Below are 26,464 nucleotides of genomic sequence, written 5' to 3'. Positions count from 1 at the left end.
AGCTAGCTGATTAGCCAACTCTTGTGACCCATCCTGAGTGTTTAAAAAGAGCATATTCACACATTTTGAGGTACAGATAGCGTACAAGAAAACAATCACCTTCCCTCACACAAAGACAAAAACTCCCGCATTCACGTGCACAAACTCGCACATAACACCCTGGAGGACATGTTGTGTGGGATAATGAGGAACAGATTTGATATGCTGAAAGGACAGAACAAAGCAATTAGGAGCATAGCAGTGTGTGTGGAACACCCTCGGAGAGAGCCGGAGGGCAGGGCCACACACAGACACACCCATCTGCTCAGATCCTCACACATGTGCAGACCAAAGACCAAGGGATGAGTCTGCGTGAGGTCACAATCCTTTGCTGCAGAAGGAAAGACAGATGCTTGTGTTTCAAGCAGATTCATAGAAGAAACAGGGAACGTAGAAGTGAGTGATGTACACTGATGATGGCTCAGATCAGAGAAAGCAAAAGATGAGTGAGAGAGGCTGAAAATAAAAGGATTAGATGTTCGTTCTCACCTTCTCTTGCCAGTGCAGTATCCCGATGATGACGAGAATAAAGACACACACGCCAATCAGTGCTATCGCTGTCAATAAGACTATATTACTGGGGGTTAGGTAGAGCTTTGCACTCCAGCTGCAAAAACACAGACAGAAAGACAAAAGAAAACTTTTTAGAGCACCATCTTTAAGTTCAGTAAAAACTTTAAACATCATTCAAATGTGAGAGAGCACCTAAAGACATTATACTGAGTGAAACCTGTGTAGATCATCAAAACAGTGACTTGTGGAGTTTACAGCACTCTTATTAGCACTGCGTACCTTCATGCGCGAGCTTTAATACGACGATTCAAACAACCTGAGAAACCTAAATATAATCAGACCTGATGCATTCTGACAAGCTGAAACATCAGGACATCAAGATGAGCCGCTTTAAATAACAGACGGAGAGCGAGCGAGAGCGTGAGAGGTGGAACGCTCTCCATTTACTGGAGAGAATAGAACGAGAGATGCTCTGTTTTTCATTGTGAATTGTTTAAAAGCAAAACGGCAGCTGAAGGAGCCCGAGTGGGGTCTCTGGGGAATAGCGGGAAATCAAGTGATCTGCTCAAATATTTATGATATAGATTGGCAGACAGCTTCATTAAGATAAATTTCAGCTGTGCTGGTAAACACATTAAATATTAATGCCTGAGGAGATACCTTCTCACGGTCTTGATTAAGGCTAGTGACGGATGCAGTGACAGTGTGAAACTGCTTTTAATTACGTTAACATGTTTATTATGCTTTTAAGTTTATTCTCACTAGATGGCTGTGAGATTGCATCTCGGTAGATACTGATAACAGTAAATGAAGGAACTATTTGTGTCTATTGAAACATTGTGGCGAAAATAATCATGACTGAACAGAGGGCGCCAAGTGAGTGCGTGCAACAGAGAACGGACTGCAAAAATGTTTATAAAAATATGCATTTTAATAACATAACAGTTCCATACATTTAGGAAAAAATAATAGTACAAATGTGATCATTTAATGAACTATTTATTTATTTATAAATGTAAACTATTTTCATGAATAATAATTAAAAAATGAATTAGTTAATCAATAGTTACTTTTAAACTTGCTTACAGCATTGTTAACATAACTGGCTAGTAAGTTTTTCCATAAAAGTTAATTTTGTGCCTCGAATATAGGTTAGCAAAACCTGAAATTTTTGAAGTTATGGGGACAAAATTTGGTCCCCAAGAGGTAAACAGTTTATAAATCATACTAAATTGTGTTTTTTTTTGGAAAATGTAAAAACACAGTGTTTTCTGTAAGACTTTTACAGTTAGAGGATAGAATGTAAAGTTTGTACAGTATAAAAATCATTATGTCTATGAAAAGTCCAACGTGTGTGTGTGTGTGTGTGTGTGTGTGTGTGTACCTGCGAGGGTCATTCTGTGGATATGGTATAACAATGAGCTGGGAGTTAGGAATGATAGCGGTCCATTCCTGTTTCCTCACGTCCTGCAGGAGAAAGAGAATGATAGATGGAAGAGAGAGAATGAGCGCAAAGAATATTAGTACCATTACGGTTATGGAAATTACAGCACATTCAATTTCTGCAGCTGTCCTTTGGCAAACATGCACTAGAGCTGATGTGCCTCTGTGGAAGACGGGGAGATTTGCAGGAGATTGTATTATTGCATAATTGGACATTATTGAAGTGGGGGGTCTTAACGGAGAAGAGGGCATGTTTAACACATGTCTGTCTTAAACACACAACGGCTGATACACTATTCCAACATCTCTTGTTGCCCAATTTGGCCCGTATTTACACTGTTTAACTAAACTTTTGCAAGCTAGAGGGAGAGCCGCACTTTAGGTGCTGATATTCTCAGTGTGAAGTGAAGTTTCAGTGCTATTACTGAAGCGAGCAAGAGCGATGAGTCCAATCAGAGAATTCAGCATCCCTTTAAAGTGCAGATGAGTAGATGGGAAGCCATTTGCAGGCAGGTGATCAAAGCTACACCACACAAATTTTAAAAAGCTCTGAAGTTCAACTCTGTTACCTCAAACTGGCTACAACCCAATCAAATCCTTCAGCCGCTAACCCCATGTGATTCCATGTATGATGTTCACTTCAAATACTCTACGCAGGCCAATCGCACCGCTAATTTGTTAAATATTTACTTCACTCTCAGAGATACTAATGAAAATTAAGCGCTGACAGAACTAAAAAAACTAACATGGCAGCAATGAAAACAACCTTTTCCGTTCGTCTTAACGTCGCAAGTCTTTCAGTAGGAAAAAACGGGATCATTTTCAGTGCATCGTGCAGATAATAAGCCTCCAAACACGAAGCAGCATCAATAGTCATCTATTCCCCCAGCTATTTGCAAAAAAGTTCATTAGCGGCAGGGAAGTCTCTGGAAGCCTTAATGTATTATGAAGACAGTACCTCTATCAATTACAAAGGTAATTTTCCCTCTTCAACTTGTTTCTCGACAGCAATTAGTAGCAAACGTTAAATCCGTCTTTTTGAGGGAATCCTCCAGGGGTACAGATTTTAATTTCCGACAACACATTTATCATAACTCTACATTACAGTATGACCGTGAACACGCACAGTTGAGGAAGAGTGTGGGGTCTGAATGAGATATTTTTAGCATGTGTTTTTAGTGAGTATGGATGAGGCTTGCAAATGGAAGCGATGGGGTGGTATTCGGTCTCCCTGTGGGGAGTCGACTCTGCTTACTGCGGAGGGCAACTGTGGGCACTGACTGAAAGACAAAGATTTGTTACAGTCAAAGAGCCTCTACTGCTGCTCTAAGCATTAAAGAGGGAGGGCAGCTCAAGCCCACACAATTAAGAGTTATGCTAACCGACAGGCCATGGCCTTACGATTATGCAACAGAGAGAACTCAGTGAGGCTTTTTTTTTTTTTTTTTTTTAATATAGAAAATATTGCAAATTTAAAGATATGAGATGATATAGCGTAATTTAAGAGTGCAACCATCTAATAAGTGAGAAAACATTTTATAGCTTGTGCTGACTGTTTAATGCAAGTTTGATGCAAAAAACAGTTTCCTTTATTTTATGGTTTCTTTGTTACAGTGTCATTACACAAATAAGTACTGAGTAATATTAATTAACAACATGTACTTACTATAGGGTTAAGATTAGGGTTTGGTTTAGGGTTAGTTGCGCATAATTTACTGTTATTAGTACATGTTACATGGAACAAGGACACTGTTACCCAAGTGTCAAACCAAAGTTCAACATGTAATAAAATGAAGCTCTGATTCGGTGTTGGGCAATATTGAGCAATGTGTTTTTCCTCAATGTTCTTCTGACGTGATAACGTCGTTGTTGAGAGATTAGAGATGTGAAAAACGATAGAGAAGGCTGAGCCGTTTCCCTTCTGCACACAAGCTTTGAGAGTTCAGAGCCCAAACCAGAGCTGTCAGCAGGAACTGTAGGGTATGCAGTGTATAGAAACATTCATCAGTGTCAGAAAAAACAACCACATATGCAGAGCTTTTTTGAGGAAATTCTCTAGCAAAGTCTTCTTCTCTCATTCCCTGCAGTGTTTGTAGGACACAAAAAAACTAATCTAGGTCAATTAAAAAACTGAAATGAAATGAATATGCAATTAATAACATATATCAATATTTGCTGAGAAAAGAAAAGCCCCGAAAAAATAAGATAATTAGTGTAGCAGAGGAGTAAAAATTGAACAAAAAGCACCTTTAGAAATCAATACATTACACGATTTCCAAATGCTAGATGAACATCTTTCAGCTGTTGTGTCTTGTTTTTTCAGTGTCTTGCATCATAAGCGCTGCATTTTAAAGACACCTTCTCAGGTTAAAAACACAAGACTCCTGTGTTCGATTTCATTCTGCCCTGTGCTTCGTGCAGCTGCTTGTCAATGCAAACTCTGTGAACAATTCTCGATAAGAGCAGTTTGGCGAGTCGTTTTGGCTGTAGTAGCATATGGGTCAGAAGGCATGATTAAATGAGCCATTTTTGTGTTACTTTTACAAATAATTAATTGTACTAAATGGACGTGTTAAATCAACAGCCCTATTAAAAACCACAACACGGCAAATTGCTATACGTGAGGCTCGCTCATGCACAAGTTTTGTGGTAATGTGAATATGTGTATGCATGTGCATGTATTCATGTGTGAGTGTGTGTTGGTAAATCAAAATCTGCAATTCTAATCACTGTTTGATAAAGACCTCTGTTTAGCTCACTGACAGCAGAGGAAGCTGACGTCTTAAATTTAAATGAGCAGCACTGGGGGAATTCTAGAGGAAGTGGAGGGAGGGAGAGATTTCAAATCGCAGTTCTTCAGCTAAAACCAGACAGGGACGATGAAAAAAAATACACCATGATAATTTAAAAAACCTAGAAAGGATTGAGAGATGTAAGCACTGTCTTGGTGATATAGCTCTATAATCGTCTACAAACAAGGAATATATATATATATATATATATATTATATACACAGTGTAGGATATATATTCCTATATAGGAAACATTGTGTCTGACATACTTTATATAGTACATCAGACTCAATGTTTCCCTTCTCAAACACAGAAAAAGAGCAGGTAGAAGTAAACCAGGCCATCTACATGCTCTTCCTCTCCCAGGGCCTTTCTACCCATGATTCCTCCCTCCTCCATCCATATGGCGAGTGTCTGTGAGCGTGTTTGAGTAGGTGTGTCTGTTACCTTCCCTCCAGGGGGCCGGGGGATGCCCACAAACAGGTGATCCAGGAAGTTGGCACTGCGCCCCAGACCGAGCACGGTGTAGGGCAGCTGGAGCGCGAAATGAGCCGACTGGCTGAGCTGTCCCGCTGCAAGGAGAGAGAGAGAGAGAGAGAGAGAGAGAGAGAGAGAGAGACCGAGCACGGTGTAGGGCAGCTGGAGCGCGAAATGAGCCGACTGGCTGAGCTGTCCCGCTGCAAGGAGAGAGAGAGAGAGAGAGAGAGGGAGGGAGGGAGAGAGGGAGGGAGGGAGAGAGGGAGGGAGGTGGAATTATAGAGGGAGAGAGTGGGATTGAGGATGGAGGAGTGAGAGGTGAAAGGGAACAGCCGAGTGTGAGGGGGAGGGAAGTGTAAGGTATGAAACAGGACATGAACAGGTAAGGGAGGGGGAGGAGAAGATGGAAGAGGAGAAAACAGAAGTAATAGCTGCCATTAGTGTCATCCATAAATAAGGCTTATTATAATAAGAGATCTCAGCATATGGAGGGCTCCGGCATAGATCCTCATGAACTTTAAATCAACCTCAACAAACTACTGCAGAATACTGCATAATATTTTACATGCTACAATTGCTTTAAAATGGTAGGTAACATAAACAATGAAAATCTGTCATGACCCTCATGTCGATTCAAACCTGTGTGACTTTATTTCTTCTGTGGACAATAAAAGTCAATGGTCACCAAAACTCTTCAGAAACCTTCAGAATACCTCTTTTATGTTCTACAGAAGAAAGAAAGACAGGTTTGAAACAAGGGTGAAAAAATTATGGCATTTAAAATTTTCTTCCTTTGGGTGTTTTTGGTTACTGATGCCAGTGTAACAAAACACTATTCATGGGAGTATTTGTCACTTATGAAAAAATTATTCTGCACCTGAAAGTGTCAGACATTAAAAAAATCTTACTGACTCCAAACTTCCAAACAGTAGTGTATTATTATTTCAATATAAATTAATAAGTCATTATTTACCAATAAGTGAGCTGAACTGTTTAAGTCCGAGTTGAAACAGAATTTGTGAATTGGGTAAGTTTGATTAACGAATCAGATCAATCAGCAGAATGGTTTGCTCAGGAATTCCTGATGTTTTCACTGTAAAACTGCTGTTGTACAGAAAAAAGGAGCTTAAGATTTCATCATTTGTGGAAATAACAGCATAAAGGTTTAAAAAACATAATGGGAGCAAGAAAATAATGACAGAACTTTCATTTATTAGTGTACTATCCCTTTAAGTACAATGAAAGAATATTAACCCTGGCTACAGTGACCCTGGGCTTTCTCTGAAGAGAGACTTTTTACAAAACAAAGACTGTGAAAGCATTGAGCAATGAGCAAATCTGACACAATAATATGAGTGCAGACCTTAACACAGAACTAAACATAACAAAAGGTTTCTTTTAAGCACACATGCTTCTCCATCACCGTGCTGTCTGGATTTTCAATAGTCCAAACTGTGAAAAGCACACAAATACAGTATAATCAGCTAATTGGTTTCTGACACCTGAACTAAATTTGAACTAACTGATGGAGCACTTTGTGTGTGTCCTTCTGAAGCAAGTACACACACAGTCCCCAACCAGGGAAAGGTCAGTCCATTGCTCATGTGTCATGTGTCTGACTTAATGATGCCATTAAAGAGAAGAACAATTAGATGTGTATAAGCTGATTTCCCATTATGCATCAGAGAGTAGAGAGCGAGAGACAGAGAACAGGGGTCTCCTAATAACTTCCCTTTGGCACATAATAGCAGTACTGGAATTCTGGATGCAGTCTGAGGATCAATTAGATGGACTGATGGAAATTGTAGAGCGAGTCTCTCTGACCAGGAACAGATCCTTAGCTAATATAAAATAAAACAAGCAAAGCAAGAATGATCTTTTATAGTCTTGCTCTAGTAGTGAAGTACACAATGTTGGTATTTCGATCTATATCTTCTATTATCATTTACAGAACAGAACATGTTTGTGTATTGCAATCAGTCAAATTGTCTAAGCCCATAATGAGATGAGTTTCACTGGTTTTCTTTAATGAAGGACATTTCTTAATAAATGATAAAACTATTTAGGCCTACACATTCCTTTAATAGATCATCATGTCGCATGCTCATCAAGGCTGCATTTATTTGACCAAAAATACAGTACGTACACGCACGCACACACGCACACAATAAATAAATAAAATAAAGATAACGGTTTTCTATTTTAAGATATATTTATAATGTAATGCATTCCTGTGATGGCAGATCTGAATTTCCAGCTGTTATTTTAGTCTTCAGCATCACATGATCCTTCAGAAATCATTATCATTAATATGCTGATTCGGTGCTCAAGAAATGATTCTTATTATTGTGAATGTTGAAATAGTTGTGCTGTTTAATATTTTTGTGGAAACTGTAGAATGTTTTTCAGGATTCTCTGATGAACAGAACGTTCAAAAGAACAGCTTTTATTTGAAATAGAAATTATATAAATGATAAACGTCTTTACTGTCACTTTTGACTGATTTAATACATCCTTGCTGAATGAAAGAGAAAAGGAATTATCATTAATATGCTGATTCGGTGCTCAAGAAATGATTCTTATTATTGTGAATGTTGAAATAGTTGTGCTGTTTAATATTTTTGTGGAAACTGTAGAATGTTTTTCAGGATTCTCTGATGAACAGAACGTTCAAAAGAACAGCTTTTATTTGAAATAGAAATGATATAAATGATAAACGTCTTTACTGTCACTTTTGACTGATTTAATACATCCTTGCTGAATGAAAGAGAAAAGGAAAAAAGATACCCCAAACTTTTGAACAGCAGTGTATAAATCTAAAGAGCAACATTTTAATTCATTCCATCAATTAATTCAATTAATATTTGTACAGAACATTTCATAACCAATATCAATTATTGTGTTAAAGGGGTCATATGATGTTGCTAAAAAGAACATTATGTTGTGTATTTGGTGTAATGAAATGTGTTTATGCGGTTTAAGGTTCAAAAAACACATTATTTTCCACATACTGTACATTATTGTTTCTCCTATATGCCCCGCCATCTGAATATGTGGAGGCCTAGAGTGAACCACGTCTAGGCATGACGAAGCAGATATCGTCCTCTTTTGGAAGGTCAAACAAAGTAGTTTCGCTTTCACAACGAAACACACAGAATCTTCACGACATGGCGGTGGCGGCAACAACAATACTACAGCAAGAATAAAAGTTACGCCTTCTTTCTTTGCGTGAACATTTGGGCGGCGTTATGCAAATCTTCCCACATTGTGACATAGATATGTGGGGGTGTGTTAGAATGAGCCGTTTTAGGTAGGCGTGGTTAACTCTTAACTTTTATAAAGAATATCTCTTTGGATTTGATACTTTAGTTTTTGCAACTTTACAGATCTTCTTTATGCACCAAGAGCTTGTAACACTCCAAAGAGAAAGGAAAAATTGAAATCACATCATATGACCCCTTTAAAAATATTTAATAAAAAAAGTTAACAAATACATTAAATACATCTGGAAAAGTCTTCTTCAGTTGTCTCAAATCTTCCACGGACCCCCTGGCACCTTTGTGGCCCACTGAGGGTCCCTGGACCCCAGTTTGAAAACCCCTTAAAGTTGTTTAGCTGAGGGTTTGGTGTAGTAGGGAAACCACATGCACACACATACAGTTGATCTGTAACCCACATATGAGCGACAGGATCCACAAAAAGGATTGAAATTCAGCTAGCCGAAAACAAGTTGAGGTGCAAGACGAGCTAATAGAGCTGTAGCTCGCCTCCTACACACACACACACACCTACTCACACGCTCACTCAACCACAGTCCGCACAAGTGCAAGGGCACATATTCTCTCTAACTACAACTGTAGGACCGTTTTGGTAGAGGATGTCCTCTAATGCAAAGAGAGGGAGAGAAAATAGCTTCAATTTGACAAACAACAGGCAGGTGGAAAGCACTCTGGCGAGTGGGAAAAAGTAGAAATGGTTTACAAGTGTATCTGTCTCTAACTTAAAAAAATGTACCTGCTAGCCACAATACATACTTCATAAATAGATGGAAAGAAAACAACATATACTGTAAATAAACAAAGACTGAAAGCAGATTCTAGTGTCCACAAACACACTCTCAGCCTAAACCCAACAGTCCAGATCATCTCCCCAAGGAAACCTGTTTGTTAAATGATCTTGGGTCTAGCGTTGCTATAGAAACCATTCTTTGCCCTGTCGATTGGGCGCTTGTGGAACGATAAAAGGAACAAATGGTGGTGATGCTGCCTGGGCCTGAGGGATTAGAGAGGTTAGAGAGGAACAGCCGCTCGCCGAGCCACAGAGCCAAAATGGCAGCTTGATCTAGACACTGATTTGTGTGTAGCGACACGTGTCTGCTCTGAGGGATATAAGTAGAGTCTTCCAGAGGCCCCCAGCAGCATTTTACATCTTATCTCGCTACCGTCACAGAAAACAGCAGAGCGAAAATATGGCCACTCAAAGCCAGAATGACATCCAGTGCGGAGAGAGGGGAAAAGAAAGAACCTGGACCGACTAAATGACACAAAAAGACAATGTTTGCAGTTTTTTGTAAACAGAATTCATAGAGTCCAATGTCAAATTGTAGTCAATCTCACCACAAGTATGAATACATGAATGATTTTCTGAAAAGAAAGAACAGATTGATATTTTAGCACAATATTTTTGACTTGGCAGGCAGGAATTCAAAAAGATGTAAAAATAAATAAATAAAGTCGTCATGCAGATTTCATGAGGGGACTTGGTGTGAATAGGCCTTACTACATTTGGAGGTCAAAAGTATTCTGTGTGCACATTATATGTAAATACTGTTCCCCAGCAATGACCCAATAGTAGTTAAAAAAAAAAAAGTTTAAAAAGACCAGGGCTGCGTTTCCCGATAACGGTGTCTCTTAGCGCGCTACGAAGACTCTAAAGATACACCTTAACTAGGGGTATACCTTTCCTAGGTCTTTTCCCCGAACTATACCTTAGGATGTTGCTTATGGTAAACCTTCTTATGTGCAACGTTAGCAGGTGCTGTCCATGGCGGTGGTGCTGAATAGGTTGATATTGATGGTTCGAGAATCGATTGTTCACTACAGGAGCTCTTTCACTGCGTTATAGAGCGGGTAAAGGATTGAGAAAGTGATGTTCATTATAAAAAAGCACTTTAGAAATTGCATTTATCAGGGCTCACTGCATAAATGCAGCTAGCCGAAAACAAGTTGAGGTGCAAGACGAGCTAATAGAGCTGTAGCTCGCCTCCTACACACACACACACACCTACTCACACGCTCACTCAACCACAGTCCGCACAAGTGCAAGGGCACATATTCTCTCTAACTACAACTGTAGGACCGTTTTGGTAGAGGATGTCCTCTAATGCAAAGAGAGGGAGAGAAAATAGCTTCAATTTGACAAACAACAGGCAGGTGGAAAGCACTCTGGCGAGTGGGAAAAAGTAGAAATGGTTTACAAGTGTATCTGTCTCTAACTTAAAAAAATGTACCTGCTAGCCACAATACATACTTCATAAATAGATGGAAAGAAAACAACATATACTGTAAATAAACAAAGACTGAAAGCAGATTCTAGTGTCCACAAACACACTCTCAGCCTAAACCCAACAGTCCAGATCATCTCCCCAAGGAAACCTGTTTGTTAAATGATCTTGGGTCTAGCGTTGCTATAGAAACCATTCTTTGCCCTGTCGATTGGGCGCTTGTGGAACGATAAAAGGAACAAATGGTGGTGATGCTGCCTGGGCCTGAGGGATTAGAGAGGTTAGAGAGGAACAGCCGCTCGCCGAGCCACAGAGCCAAAATGGCGGCTTGATCTAGACACTGATTTGTGTGTAGCGACACGTGTCTGCTCTGAGGGATATAAGTAGAGTCTTCCAGAGGCCCCCAGCAGCATTTTACATCTTATCTCGCTACCGTCACAGAAAACAGCAGAGCGAAAATATGGCCACTCAAAGCCAGAATGACATCCAGTGCGGAGAGAGGGGAAAAGAAAGAACCTGGACCGACTAAATGACACAAAAAGACAATGTTTGCAGTTTTTTGTAAACAGAATTCATAGAGTCCAATGTCAAATTGTAGTCAATCTCACCACAAGTATGAATACATGAATGATTTTCTGAAAAGAAAGAACAGATTGATATTTTAGCACAATATTTTTGACTTGGCAGGCAGGAATTCAAAAAGATGTAAAAATAAATAAATAAAGTCGTCATGCAGATTTCATGAGGGGACTTGGTGTGAATAGGCCTTACTACATTTGGAGGTCAAAAGTATTCTGTGTGCACATTATATGTAAATACTGTTCCCCAGCAATGACCCAATAGTAGTTAAAAAAAAAAAAGTTTAAAAAGACCAGGGCTGCGTTTCCCGATAACGGTGTCTCTTAGCGCGCTACGAAGACTCTAAAGATACACCTTAACTAGGGGTATACCTTTCCTAGGTCTTTTCCCCGAACTATACCTTAGGATGTTGCTTATGGTAAACCTTCTTATGTGCAACGTTAGCAGGTGCTGTCCATGGCGGTGGTGCTGAATAGGTTGATATTGATGGTTCGAGAATCGATTGTTCACTACAGGAGCTCTTTCACTGCGTTATAGAGCGGGTAAAGGATTGAGAAAGTGATGTTCATTATAAAAAAGCACTTTAGAAATTGCATTTATCAGGGCTCACTGCATTTATAAAATAATCCAAATTTCAAATTAAATGCAACCTTGGATATCACACACACACACACACACACACACACACACACACACACACACACACACACACACACACACACATACAGTATATGTGTGTGTGTGTGTGTGTTTATGTATATGTATAATTTTGCAAGTGTGCGAACCTGCAACCTCATGGCCAAAAGTATTCTGTCTTAGTCAGCTACATTAACTGGCTTTTAGGCTTCGCTTGCTTTTGAAAGAATCATTTATATTATCATGTTCATATATATTAAGAAGGCCTGGTCGAGCGCTGATGGGTTGGCGATGGGGATAAGTGTCCCGTCAACAAGGCCAATTAGTCACGGGACACCCGCAATGGCATGGAAGCCTTGATGTGCCTCCATCACTTCGTGCCTGGTAAAAGGCATACCACCGAGGTCTTACTCAGCCCATATCCATCCCCAACCGCATCCAGAAAACTCCCCACAGCATAAAAACGGAGAGCCGCCAGCAGCTTAATTTCGGGGCTTATAGGGAGTTTATCTCGACAAAGTTGGACCAACAAGATGTAAAAGCAGCTGAATTTGCTCCCGTGGCAGGCGAAATTATAGAATTTTATCTTTTGACATGGTGGCTATTCTTTGATTTAGGACAACTATTCGCTGTCTCGCTGCCATAGTTTGACCAAACTCCCCATCACATTCATTCCCTTCAAATAGACTCCTAATTATGTGCTGCCTAATTGTTTGCCAAACGATGTGCCTTTGTATATTATAATGGAAAAACTAACAGCCATCAGTATAATGACAGTTTTATTATTTGCATAAAAACACTTAAATTAACTGAACACTAATTAAACACTGGGTGTATTACAACTTTAGAATTGTAATATTTATTTGGTTCTGCACTTTTTCTTGCCACAGAATTACAATCGTATCGACTGAAATGTGAAGAAGCTTTTTGCACAGTGGTGGCCACTAGCGGAGTGAACTGTGAACAGCGATAAGGTATAGCTAAGAGTGGTCCAGACTAACCTTACGAACGAATGACTTACAGAAGGTATACTTAACTAAGAACGTTTCGGGAAACACGTATTAACGTAAAGGTACAACTTAAGATATAACTTACGAACGACGTAGCGTTAAGAAGGTTTCGGGAAACGCAGCCCAATTCCACAAACCATAAAGAACAAAGTAACGACTCACTGATATTACAGTAACAATAAACATACACTATATAAAAGGTATATATACAAATCAATATTATTGTTTCTAAATAAATTCAAACAAAACCAAAACTACAATGAATCAAATTAAATTTAATTTTAATTTAGGCATCATAACATTATGATGACTGTCATGCAAAAAGGGAAGGCAAATAAGCTGGCTTTACCCTACACCTTTTTGGTTGATGATAAATTATGCATAATTATGAATTTTTGTATAAAAAACAAAATTATTATTATTATTATTTATTTATTTTTGGTGATGATGATGTACAGTATGGAAAAGGATATCTATTTTGAAACTCGCTAAAAATCACATTTAACACTGCTACTAAAATATCAGTGTTTTAAAATGAGCATTAGTTTTTTTTTTTTAAATAAATCTTAAGAAGAGGCCATTGAATCCCAAACCCACCTAAACCAAAAGTGACAAATAGACCCTTCATTAATTAAGTCCAACCCTACCAAGAGACCTAGAGAGCAGCGCATACAATCCAAAAGATTTTTTGCAGAGCCGAATGATAGTCCAAATATATGAACACACATTCTATGTAACCAGAATAAACAGAAAAGGTAGAAAATGAGAAACCAACACAAATAATTTGCAATCCAAGTGAATCATATTTGCAGTGTGAAACCTCAGGAAGTTGGAAAATGTGCAACATCTTGTCATTAGAAAAATGGCAACCACTGAAACAAGACATCATACATGTAAACTACTTTTTCTTGTGACTCTAAAATGTAATATTCAAAGTTACGTTGACATAAGTAAGTATTTGATACAAGTTATGTTATCATTGACATCTATTGTGTGTGTATTTGTAATGATTACTAATGCTTGGCCAACATATAGTCCTATTTATCACCCCATAGAGCTGCTTTGAATCTTGTAAGAGCAAGACAGAAAGAGAGCTATCAAGAGTGGTAATTATAGAAGAAATAACTGCATTAGGTCAGATGCGTCTCTCTCTCTATATATATGTGCACTGAACATAATGAAAGGACTTCAAGCTGTCCTAGCAGAAAAAGGCGGCGTTCAGATCAATTACTGAGAAAAAAGGCTCCAACAAAGGTCATTATCACAGTCATTCTCTCTATCGCTCTTCATGGAGAGGAAGCAGACGATACAGTATATGTGATGTGATGAGTGTGAATGTGCTCTTTTTGTGATTTTGATGGATTGGAGTGATAACCAGAGACAGAGACGTGCTAACACCAGCAGAGATCCCTTCTTTTGCTCCATCACCATGATGGTCCAAATCACGATCATAAAGATATACATACTTGTGGTCAGCATAAGCATGTCTACTCATATTTCAAGGCTGTGTGATTTAAAAGCTGAGTGTTTTCTGATGACAGGAGATATTGGAAAAAGCCAGCAGGAAAGAAGGGATAATTTTGTTGGCCTGTGAATGGGTGAGGTCTACATATGCTCTGGGAGATTCAGAGAGGGACAAAAGCTGTGATCAATACCAATCGTACCTCTCACTCCAGCTGCAGGCACGGCACGGCACATATATGAGAGTGTGAATGAGGAGGAAGAGAGAGAGGAAGATTAGACTTGTACAATAAGATTATTGTCATTTTGGATATAAGCAAGCCCACACAGAACTGTGTAATTCATTCACCAAGTTCAATCTTCTCTTTTTAAATTCAGTGGGGTCTAAAACTCTTAGACCAAAACTGTTTCTATTTCACTTTTTTCTTTTCTTTTTTAAAATTGAAGATTTATTTTACATTACAAAGAGTATTAAGTGAACAATTTGAATAAAAAAAAGTTTAACAGAAAAACCTATCAGTCTTATATTTGACGTGTCCTTTAATGACAGCAGCACTTTTCAAATAAAAATATAGATACTAGTGATTTTATTATTTCTTCAGCATGAAAATTAATTAGTAAAGCAAGACTAGAAGTAAAAAAAAATGAAAAATTCTATTTCTTCAAACTAAATAAAGGCACAGCTACATGTAACATTCATTATTAGAGGTTTGTAAGGAAACTTATTTAAATTTCAATAAAAAAATTTTTGTTGATAAAAACATGTAATTACAGTTTTAATGGTAACATTTTAGAATATAGCTGCAAGCAGCGATACAAGGCCAAGCACCGAAGGTGCAGCAAGTGCAATGCGGAGCCACAAGAGCAATTAATAGCAGAAATATAAAGTACGTAAAAAAAACAGATAGGTTCACAAGTACAGGTGAGAATGAACTCAAAATGAACAGAAGTTCAGGTAAGAATGAACAAAAACACATTCCTAATAATAATTCAAGAGGAAGAACACACACCATCTGGAACTAGGGTTGTCAAAAGTTCAGACTTCAGTACCAGTCGGTACTGAAATTTAAAAAATGTGATGATACCAGCATTTCCCGCTAGCGTTTTGAGCACATTTGAGAGGATTCCTAAACACCTCTGATTGGCCATTGTGTTCACGCGTTCAACAGACATGTCTGTGATTGGCTACAATGATCATCGCTTCACGCTCTTCACTGAGCGCTTACACAGATACACATGGGAGCATTTAAAAGGCATGTCTAGCAGTGCATCCGTCTATGAGCAGATACATTAGGGATCCGCTGATAGATGTGGCATTCAAACGCTCCCGTGTGTATCTGTGTAAGGTAGTTGCTGTAGTAGTCATGTTTAGGAATGGTGTAGGGTTAAGAGATCTAGAATATGGTCATGCAGAATAAGGCATTATTATGTGCTTTATAATACTAATAAACAACCAATAAGCAACTAGTTAATATAGAATAGTGTTCCCTAATCTACAGTGTTACTGTTTTAATTGAGTCACAATGTGAATTAAACCTTTTAAATTTGGCTGATTTAAATGTCATTAAAATGACAGCTACCAAAAAGAGAGTAGAAATCTCAGCTCTGTTTAACATATTTCATCAAGTTTAAAATCAGTCTGCAAAACTGCAGACATTCCTACTCAAATTCAATGGAAAGAATGCTAAAAAGTTAGCAGATTCCATCTGTGCCTGGATATGAGTGTGTAGGACATGTAACAGTGTGTCTGTGTGTTCCTCACTGTGATGATTCAGAGGGGCTGTTCATTATACAGCACATTCATTTGGCTAATTAATGAGAACAGTCTCAAGCCCCATATTGATCTGCATCTTCTTCTCCTCGTTCTGTGTCAGCCTCCCCTCTCCCTCCTCTTGTGTCTGCCTCCATACTTCACCTTTTTCTGCTCACATTCTCTGTTTACTTACAGCTCTCATTCATTAGCTTAGTACTGCATGGGTCAGTCCAATTATACAAGCATGCCAACAGAACCTTCTGAGGTACCTTATGAAGTACCTCAGATATGATTGGAGAGGATGCCCCCCTCCCGACTCCCTACAAATGCACATTTACCTACACGCTATAAAAATATTCAACATAAATTCCCACTCACACATAACAAAATAATTAAAAAGAAGAAAATAAATGCAGTCATTAATTAGAGTTAATGCAAAATTTAATACACATACAGTATATTTGGCGTTATATAGTTTTTGTATTAAAATATTTTAATTTGTGATGGTACACAACACATTTTTAATTGATAGACTAATGAATTTGTCTCAGGTTGAGGCACAGTCCTAATTAGTTTGTGATTGATCTAAATAATTTTTTCTTGCTGGAAGAGATGCTTAGATACTGTAGGTTGCTCCTCATTTAAGCCAATTGAGAAAACTGTAATTTGTTTGGTTTAGTCAACTCTGTTCGGTTCAGATAATTTAATAGCAAGATAACTCAAGCTGATTTAAAAGTGAGATATTTTCAGTGTTCCAGTTAAACTAACTTTCAGAGAATGGTATTTTCTACTTATTTTAAACTGTTATTAGGATAGTACATGAACAATGTTGCCTTCATGGGATCTGTGGTTACTTCAGTTACTTACTTTGTCTTCAGTTACTTTGTCCTCAAATAGAGGGAGGAAGAGCAAGTGCAGACAGCAGCAGAAATACCGCCGTCCCCATGTCCTGAGCTCGAGTCTAAATGTGCAATAAGTCTTGCTGTGCTGTGTTTCACTACTGGCCAATGAGAGCCAGTAGTGAAATAAGGGGGAATAAGGGCCCTAATACAACCTGACCTGTTCTCCACTCCGCGTACAACATACACCCCATTACTGTCCTTCAGCTGACCCCAGAAACCCTGCCACAATCTCTCCAATTACAGCAGGACATTTATCACAGAACTGTAGTTAGAAGTTCAGTATCAGAGCACAGAGGGATGATGGGCCACAGTGTCACTAAGCTCTACTAACAGTTTCTGTGCTGAAATGGCGATTGCTTTTATTTATCTATTCCTCTGTGTTTTCTGTGAGAATACCATCAACTTCCTGTCACTCCTCAACTCTTCACATGGTAAACTGTGTGTGGAGGAAAGACAAATAGAACGACAGCTAGATAGAACCACACATACATAGAAATTAGGGCTGCACGATTAATCAAAATTAAATTGCAATTGCGATTAGGCAAAAGCTGCGATTGTCATGCGCATCTTGTCAGTGAACTACGGCTCTGTGTAGTAAATGCTGCTCCATCTGAAAGCACGTGATGGTAGGGCTGCACGATTAATCGAAATTAAATTGCAAAGGCGATAAATCGCGATTAGGCAGAAGCTGCGATTGTCATGCGTATCTTTCAGTGAAGCACTGTGGTTCTGTGATCAGTAGTAAATCTCCACTTGAAGGCCAGAGGGCGCTCTCGCGCTGAAACTCCAAATGCGCTTTGCAGAAGAAACCCAGGAAATGCCTATAACGGTTGCTGAATAAACAGAAGATTTAACTGCTTTAATTAATTCAACGTGACTAATAAACACACGACTACCACAATATAAGGTTTATCTGAGTTAGTCTTATTATAATTTTTATTATAATAAAGTATATAATAATGCAATGCTAATCGACATAGCCTTTATCACTGCTTAGAATACTATGAAATATGTTGTGTGCCTTATTCTGTGTAAGAAGCCACATCATCTCACAGAAGAATCTATTTCAAACACTCGATTGACATTATGAAGTGAGTTTGGAGTAAAAATATGTTATTAAATGTGATATTTTCACGTGCTTTCAGATGGAGCAGCATTTACTACACAGAGCCATAGTTCACTGACAAGCTACGCAAACTGCTTTCATAATTGTAGAGCGATTTCTTCGATTTCATAATCGCGCGATTAAATCGTCTGCGATTATGAACGTGATATTGCGTAGCTTGTCAGTGAACTACGGCTCTGTGTAGTAAACGCTGCTCCACCTGAAAGCACGTGCTGGAGATTTACTACTAATCACAGAACCGGCTTTACTGACAAGATAAGCATGACAATCGCATTCGATTAATCGTGCAGCCTTACATAGAACGATACAAAGGCAAAAATAACCAGAATGTTAGAAAGAACAACAGATACATAGAATGACAGATAGAACAATAGAAAGAAAGACAGAAAAATCAACAGAATGACAGACAAGACAGGCAGAATGAAAAATTGACAAATAAAGACATGGACATAAAACAATAGATGGACATAAAAAAATAAAGTAGCCTAGATAGAATGATAGAACGTAGATAGAACGACAGACAGAATGACAGAGAGCTAGAACGTCAGATATATAGAACGATAGATAGTAGGGCCATTTTCTCCAAGGAGGCAAGGGAGGCAGTGTCTATATTGGATGAGAAAAAAAATTTGTAGCACAAAAATAAAACACCAATATTACAAAATGTAACAATAAAAAGTGTATAAATCACTAATTTTTCTAAAGAAAGTCTGCGACACCAGCAGGTAAGCTTACACCGCTTCTCTCTCGCCTCCCCTGAGCCCATTGAGTTTTAACATACCCATTATAACAGAGCGTGTGGTGAGTTTGGTGGGGGGGGGTAATTGAGAATGAATGGGGATAAGTCGAGTGAGAGGAGGCAATGCCTCCATCGCGATTTGATTGGATACGACTAGTTATTTTTGGCTGTGATTGGTTCATGCGATAAATCCCGCCTCTTTGAGGACTTTGCTGCCTTATTTCAGAACACCACCACACACCACTGATAGATAGACAGACAGACAGACAGACAGACAGACAGAACGACAACCGATAGATAGACAGACACAGACAGACATACATACATGATAAACGGCAGACAGACACAGATATAGAGCAAATTCCTAATAGACAGATAAACAGTTCTGTGAAACACATTAGCACCTGACCTGAACATCAAAACAAACCTGACACACAGTAGGTGCCAGCCAGAGATTCATACTGAATTTCATACTCAGACTATTAAGAAACAAACACAGCCAAACACTTCTGCTCATTTGTATTCTGCTTCAGCAGGTGTACAAGACAAATCAAGAACATTATTACAGTGACATTTCATTATAGACCACTATGTCAGCATATACCATTTAACTCGGAGACTGTTTTTTTTTCAGGACACAATGACAATAAACATTTATAAATGTTCTGTCTGCGTATAGAGGTGTCTTTTATCCCTAATGAATCTCTCTTCACATTAGAGAGGAAAGAACAAAGACAAAGAGGACAATGAGAGAAAGTGGAGATATTTCAGATAACAGAAATCCTTGTGGTTTCCTGGCTAGTGGAAGAAGGGCTATAATTTGATTGGACAGAACTCAAAGACAAGTTCAGAAACTCTGGTCCAGCTTTTAAAAGCAGGAAATAATTTTTTAAAGATAGTAGTTTCTTCTACAAGCATGGAGCACACAAGTTCCCTAAAATCCATTATTTCCAGTAATCTGAGGATAATTTTTGTCCTTTTAGCCATTTAGTCATTTATCTTTTTTGATAGCTCTGTTACATCCCACTCTCTGTACTGCTGACGATCTTTAGCACAGTCTACACACACACACACACACACACACACACACACACACACACACACAGAGAACAGGTGTGCACAGATGATGCAGACATGCATGTGGTCCAGTGGAGGCGCACACACAGAACCACAACATAAGAGAAACATTCATTCTGTTTATGTAATGCTTCCACTGAGAACTCAAGGTCAGTGATGCATTTCAAAAGAGAGTTCAGGAAAACAGCCATTTACACCAAAGTGATGGAGTTCTGTCAATGCCGCGAGGAATTTAATCTTATCTGCTCTTAGAGAGGTGGAACGGATGATCTTGAACTTGGTCAATCAGATATCCTCAAGGGCCAAAACAACATACGAGACACATATATAAAATACTAAGCAATCAAGAAACAAGGCAACTCAAGCGTCATACTGATGTGTGCTTAGTTACAGAATCTCTAGTTTGCTCTAGATTGGAAAACAATATTATATATCATCCATTGTCTATGGAACATGGTGTGACAATGGACAGAAATGAATCAAAGACAATGTCTTTTCATAATGCTGTAAATAACCTGCTACATGACAGAAACTAATAGAATTGGATTCTAATATAACAATTTATTTAAATGTAAATATATTTAAATACATTTGACTTAAAACACCAATAATTAGATGTTAATGAATAATACATAACAAAATTAAAAAAAATATATATATAATATATAACTCCAACATTCTCTATAGTGGCTGCATTTACTGGCTTCACTGCAATCAAGTGTCATAATATTGTTTCCAGGCAAGAAACACATTTATATAACTCCTCATTTCCACATAAACCTAAACATTTTTCTTAAAAATTAAGATTTCTCACTAACAAATGTCAATGTATTTTTTTTGAGTGAAAAAAAGGCAATTCTCCAGAGCATTTGTGTGCATCCTTCACACAATTTACCATGCCAGAACAGATTTTATAATTAACACCAGGATAAAGTGAGGCCAAGATAAAGTTTTTTATTGGTTTATTCAAACTCATCCTAGTCTAGTTTAGTCTGATCCACAAAAAGTAGTGAACTAGTCAGGACAGATAACTGTAGTGTGCTGAGGTTGACTTATCGTACCTCACTGAGGCAGGATATTCTGGGCAAAGAGATATGTGTGACGCCTTTCCATCTAGTGTTAATCTTTTCTGAGCCGTGTACTCACCAGACGCGTTCTTCAGATAACCGTTCGAGTCCACCGATGTGTACATGACATACGGGCCAGGCTGGTTCACACCAAAGGGCTGTGGGATAGATAGAAATGATTAACAACAAATACAATACACATACATAAAACTATTTGGCAAATGCCATTAAAATCATTATACTACTCAAGAAGCAAAAAAACAACAAAACAAAACAAAACCACTACCATCTCTAAAGGTGCAGTCAAATTAGAAAAATAATTTTGCAGGCCAAAAAAGTCTGCAAACAGAAGATGTTCAGACAATGCAAAAAAACCTAAAGTGAACTGATTCAACCACATATCCGATCATATCAATAAAATCTTCCTTGGAAAGGATCATAGCCAGGGAAATTGCAAATTTGCAAATTGTGACCCTGGACCACAAAACCAGTCATAAGAGTCAATTTTTAAAATTTTTCCATTGATGTATGGTTTGTTAGGACAGGACAATATTTGGCTGAGATACAACTATTAGAAAATCTGGAATCTGAGTGTGCAAAAAAATCTAAATACTGAGAAAATCGCCTTTAAAGTTGTCCAAATTAAGTTCTTAGCAATGCATATTACTAATCAAAAATTAAGTTTTGATATATTTACAGCAGGAAATTTACACAATATCTTCATGGAACATGATCTTTACTTAATATCCTAATGATTTTTGGCATAAAAGAAAAATCAATCATTTTGACCCATACAATGTTTTTTTGGCTATTGCTAAAAATATACCCAAGCGACTTATTTGCTCCAGGGTCACATATGATTTTGCTTCCTGGCAGACTGCTAAAATTCAGAACATTGGAGCTACTCTGACCTCTGATATTGGCCTGGTGATGATTATGTTGACCCTGACTGCTTGTATGCAAGTGTGTGTGTGTTTTCAGTCTTGAGTCCACACAGATCACCACAGGTTACACAGGCCCAGCTCCAGCCTCCCACAAATATTAAGACACATGAGAGATGTCTATCAGCATCCAGGAGGACTGCGGGGCCAGCACTGGCTCAGCGCCGGGGAGATGGGGCAGACCTACTACATGCCAGCTTCTCAATTATGGATACTTTTCTCTGTGCAGACAATAACCCTGGGAACTGCAAATGAACAGCATGCCAGGAACAAGTGAGCATCAATTTTTAAGCAGATGTATTTGTGGGGCATGATTGCGGGTGGGGAGGGGTGAAATTATTCCCTAGTTGTACATTATGTTCCATCGTTGCTGATGAATCCAGCCAATAGACAATGTTGACAGGAAGTGAGACAATCCTGGACCTGAAGCTCTCAGTCGTCCAGTGCCAAACTGACATAAATGAGGGAGAGGATGTCCTGGCAGCGTCAGATACAGATGAAAAACGTTCAGACAAACACAACAATGAGGGCAAATTACACAGCCAGAGAATCTGACGTCAGTGAGACCTGAAGCCCCACACACTTCTTTGGACCTGACAACCTACTCCATTGCCAACATCCATCACAGACTTTATTCATAGATATCATGTGACGTCACACAGTGGTGCGGCCACCATTTGTAGGACCGAACATGCCGTCTTATCTGTTGTGATGTGGGCTGTGATAACAGCAAATCACAACGGATTATTTACCAAGAAATGTGGATGTATGGGGCCACTTTGATTAAACATTTCTGGTAAGCATCGATGTGCATTTACATTTTTAGTATTTTACTTAGCAGGCACTCATAAAGGAGCTTGAAAAAGTTAGCTTCATGTGCGAGACTGCAGCGAACATGACTTTCTTGATTTGCCCGAAAACTTTCAGTATGCTTACCACCTAAAGCTGAGTTTGGGGTCATTACGTTTTTAAGTGAATAAGTTAGTTTTTCAGCATTCATCAAAGATAAAGTGACAATAAAGACATTTATAATGTTACAATTTAATGAAACCAGATGTTTTTGATCTTCGATCTAAGTATAGTTATGCGAGTCTACAGTGTTTACGCTGCTTTGACAACTTTGACAATCAACCCTCCGATCCGCAAACAGTTTGCACATTCTTATTTTATAATGTAATTCTAATAAGCTTTATTTTTATTTCATATTTCTTCAAGGACCTGAGAGTGAAGAGGATTTGTTTTACTATTGCTAATTCTATAGAAGATTGTTGTTTCAAATAACCTCAATAAACTAAATACATAAGCTAGTTTCAGTTGTTTATATGATGAGAATGTACTGTCTGCAATCAAATTGATTTGCATCAGTATGTCTGAGATCATCTGCAAAATTGCTTCTTCACTCAGCATGTAGAGACACACAGGAATAACTGATTGTTTCTGATAACATGCCACAAATTGCTTTTAATATTTTTCTGTTTTGTAGTAATCAAGAGAAGTGTCTTCGCTGAAGAAATGGCAGACGTTACTCCTCAGACACCCTTGAACACCGAGCAGTGCTTGGAGTCCAAGACAGTTGACATCATCTTTATTATACTTCTCTGATTGAACTAGCAAGGAGTAGTTAGAGCCAATGAGAGAGTAAGTTCAAGTAAATGTCTGCATTGACCACTATACCGTGCAACATCTGGGGGTAATCATAACTGAGACAAATTGACCAACAGGAAGCTGTGGACCTGTTGAATGTGTATTTTTCAAGCATTTTATTGCAGCATTTACTGTTATTTTTCTGCACAGTGATGACTAGTGAAAAGTGTTTCTACTAATTTACTTAATGTAGTAGAAATAGAAATGAAACTGGGCCACATCTGGCACGCTGTGCACATTAGTGACAGGCCGATTCCGGCTTGAACAGCATTTATTTGAAATAGAACATTAAATTGTAACATTATAAATGTCTTTGTCACTTTATCTTTGATGAATGCTGAAAAACTAACTTATTCACTTAAAAACGTAATGACCCCAAACTCTTGAATGGTAGTGTATCTCACAATGTGACTGCATATATTGCAACTGTGATTTTGTTTTGTCATAACTGCGAAATTTAAACCTCAAAAATTACAATTCACCAAATCTGCCCCTTAAAGAAACGGAGGTTATTTGCACAAAGACCTACTATATATCAAGATCTTCCTGGAGAAGTGAAAAAGCAATGCTTAAATTGCACAGGAAGACAACATCTGACCCAGACATGACTGCCAAATATAATGTCTGCAACTTCAGAAGCCAGTTACAAAGCAAAAAATAACCTCCATTAAACTGTTCAGATTGGCTGAAGCATAGTAAACAGGAGGGCCTTGGGCTATATCAGCCAAACAAGGACAGGTGGTTAACCCTTGATCTCCCTGATGAAACGACCAGACAGCAAGAGACAAAAGTTGAGACTGAGCAAGCCAAAGAACAGAGAAAAACAATGTAAATGTGGGAAGATCTATCAGCAGAGGAAACAAAGTGATGCCTAAGATAGCAGAGGCGAGATGCAGCTTAAAGGAGATAAACAGATATGTCAAAAGAACTGGATTGGGAATAACAAACACCTCCGTGACTGATTGCAACTTTAGGCCAAATATTTGAGACTTAAAAAAAAGAACCCTTAAGGAACTAAGACTTTCTCCAAACTAAACCAAAAGCTGAAATACAATAATTTTTAAGTGGTCCAGTGGGTCATTTTATTGCAAGTAACAAAAAAATTGGCAAATATTTTATTAAATTTTTTCATGAATCAGAGACTTCAAAAGAACCAGGAACAAACACAAACACGATCCTTTGGTTCAAGTAAATAGCTCATTATAACCTGGCAGATTTCAAATGGCCTATTTCCCACTATTCCCACACCTTAAAGTTGCGATTAAACTGAAGTAGCGACAGATCTTTTCTTTCATATTGTGATGTACATCCGAGTGTGACAGATTGTTAAATAAGAGAAAAACTTTGGATGGTGACTTGGTTCTATTCATCTGTTGTTGATAGGATTTTCAAATCAACAAGTGGAGGGAGATGAGCGTGAGCTTGCAGGGGCGGGCTTTAAGCAGACAAAATTATTGGAGAAGATCACCAAAGAGAAGTCTGTCGTTTTCACAGGAAGGTCCAGTTATCACATTTTGATTAAACATTACAGGGTCAAATAAAACAGAAACGTATACATGGAAGGAATGAGTTATTCACAATAAGATCTATAACATCCATTTAGAAAATATATAAGGTGAATTTTAACTTCTTGCCTACTTCAAGGAAACCTACCATATGAGTGTGATTTACACTGGCTGTGATCATCCAGGATGTGCAACAGTGTTTAGCATGCAACATTGGAAAAATAGGACAAATGCAAATGGCTATGATCCAGAACATATGAACTAATCTGCAGTAACATCCCTGTTTCCGCATCTGCATATTAATTTAGCGTGAGACTGTATAACATATATGTCAGAGGCCCAGTTGGAGCGAGACAGGAGTGCGGCCCATCTTAAAGGCTCTTATTTAATCATCGAGCCCTCTACTATCCACTGGCCTCAGGGCAAACTGTCTGCACTCGGCATATCACTAAGTTAGAGAACACATGCGATGTGATCTGTGTGTCTGTGTGTGTTTGTGCGTGTCTAAAGCAGAGGATGAACGGCTGGGCAGAAGCTGTATTATCTCTTCCTTATGAAGGATGACAGAGGTCTGTGAGTGTGTATGTGTGTGTCGCTCATGTATTAACAGAGTAATGACATGCTTTGGGACCCTGCCAATGGCACTGACAGAAGAAAAGAAAGAAGAATGTGTATATCGAAAAGAGGAAACAAAGTACAGAAGTGCTCACAGACAAATGGAGAGAGTGTAGAAGAGACAGAAAAACAAGAGTGAGAACATAAAAGCTTGTCTTCTCATCAGAATGAGGACAGCTTTGTGACTCACTTGTCCCCGACCTCAACAGCTAGTCAATAACGTCAGAGGAAGGACGATAACGTGACAGAAGTCAGACAATCAAGATCAAAAACAAGATTTGGTTTTTAAAAAGCCTTTTTCCAAAAGGTACATCTGGAAAAAGGGGGGTCGTCTTATAATCAGGGTCGTCTTAGATTCAGGCCAATATGGTAACTGTTTTCTATGTTAATATATGTTAAAAACTAATTTATTCCTGTGATGGCAAAGCTGCATTTTCAGCTGTCATTACTTAAGTCTTCTAGAAATCATTCTAATATGCTGATTTGGTACTTAAGGAACTTAAGTTGTTCTGCTTAATATTTCTGTGGAATCATCAGTCAACCACTAACTACCATACATGCCAGATTTGACTAACTTTTATCACATTTTCAGCTTTGATTTGGAGGAAACATAAAAGTGCTAACAGCCTTATAGGTTGCTGA

At 38.4% G+C, this 26,464-nt stretch overlaps 1 protein-coding gene across 1 annotated transcript in view; it reads right to left on the bottom strand.

The window, feature by feature from the left end:
* itfg1 (integrin alpha FG-GAP repeat containing 1) overlaps nucleotides 1-26,464 on the bottom strand; it is a 136,381-nt gene that overhangs the window by 5,511 nt on the left and 104,406 nt on the right. Inside the window, exons 14-17 of the mRNA XM_016290077.1 lie at nucleotides 21,197-21,275; nucleotides 5,235-5,359; nucleotides 1,937-2,019; nucleotides 529-646 (exon numbers count right to left, since the gene is read on the bottom strand). Coding sequence (XP_016145563.1) covers nucleotides 529-646; nucleotides 1,937-2,019; nucleotides 5,235-5,359; nucleotides 21,197-21,275 — 405 coding nt within the window. The remainder of the gene's footprint in view (nucleotides 1-528; nucleotides 647-1,936; nucleotides 2,020-5,234; nucleotides 5,360-21,196; nucleotides 21,276-26,464) is intronic.

The sequence above is a fragment of the Sinocyclocheilus grahami genome, unplaced genomic scaffold, assembly GCF_001515645.1.
Source record: "Sinocyclocheilus grahami isolate Dianchi unplaced genomic scaffold, SAMN03320097.WGS_v1.1 scaffold254.1, whole genome shotgun sequence".
NCBI classification, from domain to species: Eukaryota; Metazoa; Chordata; class Actinopteri; order Cypriniformes; family Cyprinidae; genus Sinocyclocheilus; species Sinocyclocheilus grahami.
Note: the sequence above shows the minus strand (reverse complement) of the source record. Positions and strands in the feature narration are given on the sequence as shown.